Source organism: Frankliniella occidentalis, unplaced genomic scaffold, assembly GCF_000697945.3.
Source record: "Frankliniella occidentalis isolate FOCC.00 unplaced genomic scaffold, Focc_3.1 Scaffold10, whole genome shotgun sequence".
NCBI lineage: Eukaryota > Metazoa > Arthropoda > Insecta > Thysanoptera > Thripidae > Frankliniella > Frankliniella occidentalis.
In genome coordinates this window covers 2,080,721-2,084,412 of record NW_026267140.1, presented here as the reverse complement: position 1 = coordinate 2,084,412, position 3,692 = coordinate 2,080,721, and the positions used below count along the sequence as shown (strand labels likewise).

Here is a 3,692-nt window from a genome sequence, read left to right as displayed (position 1 = left end):
GGGCTCCCCGGCCCACGCCATAAACGTGTTTTATGGTGGCGGCGGCCAACAAGGTGCGGCGCAGCGCGGCGCAGTGGCATTTGCTAACTGTCAGCACGAGGGGCGGGGCGGGGCGGTGCAGCTGCAACGCAATAAACGCGCGAGCAGGCGAAACGCGTTAAGGCGTGAAGTAAGACGACGCGAGCCGCGTCGTATGATGCAAGGAGGGAGGCCTGGAGTGCGGGTTGCGGGTCGACGAGCGAGGTGACGCGAGGGGCTGCTGCTGAGACACCTCGCGAGAGGTGCCACGCTGCATGGCACCTTGCACGGCGGAAATGGATGGTGTGCGAATACCGTCGTTCAATGCCGCCACGTGAACACCTTGCACCGTCACCGTACCAGCAATCGAACTATCATTACGTGAAACGCCCTTACCTTTTGCAAACAAAGACATTATCCATAAAAAGCAACAAACAACTCTCAACCTGGAGTTTGAGGTTAATCTGACACGATGACACCTTTGAAAGAGTTGCCGTTGATTCCAGTCACGTGGGCGCATAAGTTCATGTCGCAGAGTGGGGGCGCAGGCGCAGTCGTAACGTTGCTGCCAGAGGCAGATGGGCCGCCCTGCAGTGAACACCCTCTGCCCGGCCCTGCTGCCGGCCCGGCTGCCGTGTGGTGCGGACAATGGCCTCTCGTGCAATAAGTATCGCTCGTGATTACCGCCAGGCCGCGCCGATACGAGCACGGTACAAGGGCGGTACATGCAGCGCAGCCCGGCGGCGCCCACCGCAACCACCGAAACTTTGCGAGATTATTCATGTATACATATTAATATACTACTCATTTTATCAAGGGGCGTACATCTTTATTGCAATAAATTTCAAAAGTTGAAAAACGTCGTGTTTGCAGCGAAACGGATTAGTTCGAATCACTTTCATTTTAATTTACTTTCGTTGAGCCACTTTATTGTAAAGTCAAAGACCCACCCACCATATTGCTAGTGCGTCGATCTTCTCCATGTGCATTGTGGACAAAGCGCGAACTCCGACTGCACACACACACATACACACACGCGCGTATATAATGTAATGCGAGTTACGTAAAGTGCAACGTGAAGTGCACTGCAACGCAGGACGCGCTCGTGCAAATAACAGCTCGGGCGCGCCGCAGCCTGCAGCTAACGCGCGCCGCTGCTGGGCAAATATCGCTCGCAAACACCGAGCCCCTCGCCGCGCCGCGCCGCGCCGCGCCCGGCCCGGCCCCGGCCCCGGCCCTCGCATACTCGCTGATGGTGTTGATGGGGTACATGCGGATGGAGTGGGGTGAGCCTGCCGGCCGCTCCGGGGGTGGCATGGCGGGGAGCAGAGGTGGAACTCAAGGACATGATGAATCCTAACGCCGAGTATTGGGGCGGGGCAGGGCTGGCGCTCATGCCAGGACCGGGTCGCCCGCGCTAGTAGATTGGTGCTGAGAGACCCTGTCCTCGGCCTGTGGCTTTCGCGTGCTTTCAGAGCTGAAAAAATTCTACTGTTTTATCCACCCCCAAACAGATTCACATCCGACGTGGGCCACCCTCCTACAGTCTCACCTGGTACACTCGCGGGGATTCTATAATTCGTGAGATTGAATTCTCTCGCCCGCGGGAGGCGGAGTGTACCCCTCGCCTGCTCATACGTGCAATAACCCCCCCCCCCCCACCCCCTCACAGGTTGGTTCAGCAGCTAATTACTCCTTGTTCCCCGCGGCTGTGCTCCGTACCGCTGCGGCGTGTGGGCGACCGGTCTGTGTCTGTCCCGGAGTCTGGACCAACGCAGACGGTCCCCAAGGAGAGCCCCCTAGACTGTGTGGAGCACCGCGCTGCCACCGGCCCAGGAGCTCTGGCTCTCCCGCGACTCTGCGTGCACACCCCTCCCATGCTCTCCCCTTCCCCCCGTGTCTATCTCACTCGCGCTCACCGTGCCCCTACCCCTCTCAATATCAAGCGTGCCTCCCCCCGCCCTCGCCAGCCCACCCCTGCTGGCGGCGCAGTTTAATCTCTACCCCCCATCCACTCTCCCCTGCCCCCCTTCTCCTTTCGGGTTGCATTGCTGCCTGTAGCGCGACGCACACATGGATAGGGCTGATAATACAGGAGCCATGCAGCCAGACAACCCCCCTCCCCCTTTCCCCTCCCCCCGCGCCACGCCACGCCACGCCCCGGGCCCCGCAGGCCCTGCCAAACTCGCGACACAGCCTGTTCGCTTCGATAATGTTTGGTCCAGCGTCACACCCTCGCACACATACTTGCAAACACGTAGATGCGCTCTGCTAACGCCACCCTATCTCTTCCCTCTATTTCCCAAAAGTACGCCCGCAACCGCACACACATATGCACGCACACACACACACACGCACACGCACGCACACGCACGCACACACACACACACACACATGCACGCACACGCACACGCACGCTCGCATGCAGAGCTGGTCTGGTCAATGGACACGGGCGCACACTCACAATACCGACATGGTCTTCGCTAATGAATGCATATCATTGGGCCGGGGCGGGGGCTGCACAGGGCAGTGCCTCCCCTCCCTCTCCTCTCCCCTCCCGCTCCTCTTCTCCTCTTTCCCTCCCCCGTCTCTGCCCGCCCCCGCCTGAACCATACACCGGTTACGTGGCGGGGATTACGTAAGGGCACGTCCATCCTGCCCTGCCTCCCCCTCCGTGCCATTGATACACCGGCCCGAATTGATCAAAAAGTCTCGTGTGTTCGTGTTCGCGCATAAATAAATCCCATTGGATATCGGGCCCATACACTGCTGTTTTAACATGTTCGCGATGTCGGTGTGTGTTTGCCATGGTTCGCAGGTGTGGCGCTGTGCCCCGGTGCCGAGCTGGCCAGCCTGTACGCGGGCCAGTGGGGCTACTGCCCGCTGCTCACGGCCTGCGCGCTGGGCGGCGTCTTCTTCGTCTGCAACGTGCAGTCCGTCGTGCTCTCCGCGGCGGGCGCGGTGACCGCCGCGCTCACCTACGGCGCCCTGCTCCGCGTCCTCCAGCCGGTAGGTAAGGGGGGCGGGCGAGCTGGGGCGAGCCGGAAGCGCCGCAGTCTCAAGCGGCTGCCTCGGCTCTCGAGCGCTCCCACGCTCCCACGCCTCGTCGCATCCCCTTGTGAGACAGTCGTGGGAGTCCAGTGGGATCCGCCCCACCCCACCACCACGACCCAGCCCGCCCCGAGCGCTCGGGGATGGAATGTGGTGGGCGTGCCGCTGTGGTGGGCGTGCTGCTGTGGTGGGCGTCAAGGCTCGTCCCACAGCGCAGCAGTGTCGGAATGAAACGGCTTTTTTGGCCTTTCGGCGCACTGCTGCAACCCCCGCCGCGCTCCCCCTCCTTCAGCCTCTTCTGCCGCCGCCGCCCCCGCGCAGCTCCATGGATGCGGCCGCGTCGCGCCCCGGGCGCCCCCGCCGCCCCCTGACGCAAGGCACGGCGCGCACCCACGCACCGGCTGCACTACAAAGCCTCATTGTAGGCGGCTAAAGAAAACAGAACGGGAGAGAGAGAGGGGTTGGTGCGAGTGGCAGCGAGCCGGAGCGAGCCGAGCCGGCCAGCATGGGCTGGTCCTGCCGGAGGCCCCTCCGCCCCGCGCCCTGCTCTCACTCGTAGGGGTAGGTGCGGTCGGGAGTCAGCCGGCAAGCCGGGGATGGTCCTGCTGAAATTACCAACTCCA

The 3,692-nt window shown here is 62.1% G+C and overlaps 1 protein-coding gene across 1 annotated transcript in view; it reads left to right on the top strand.

Annotated features, from left to right (window-relative positions):
• LOC113209787 (urea transporter 1-like) overlaps positions 1–3,692 on the top strand; it is a 20,929-nt gene that overhangs the window by 10,722 nt on the left and 6,515 nt on the right. Inside the window, exon 7 of the mRNA XM_052277449.1 lies at positions 2,837–3,027. Coding sequence (XP_052133409.1) covers positions 2,837–3,027 — 191 coding nt within the window. The remainder of the gene's footprint in view (positions 1–2,836; positions 3,028–3,692) is intronic.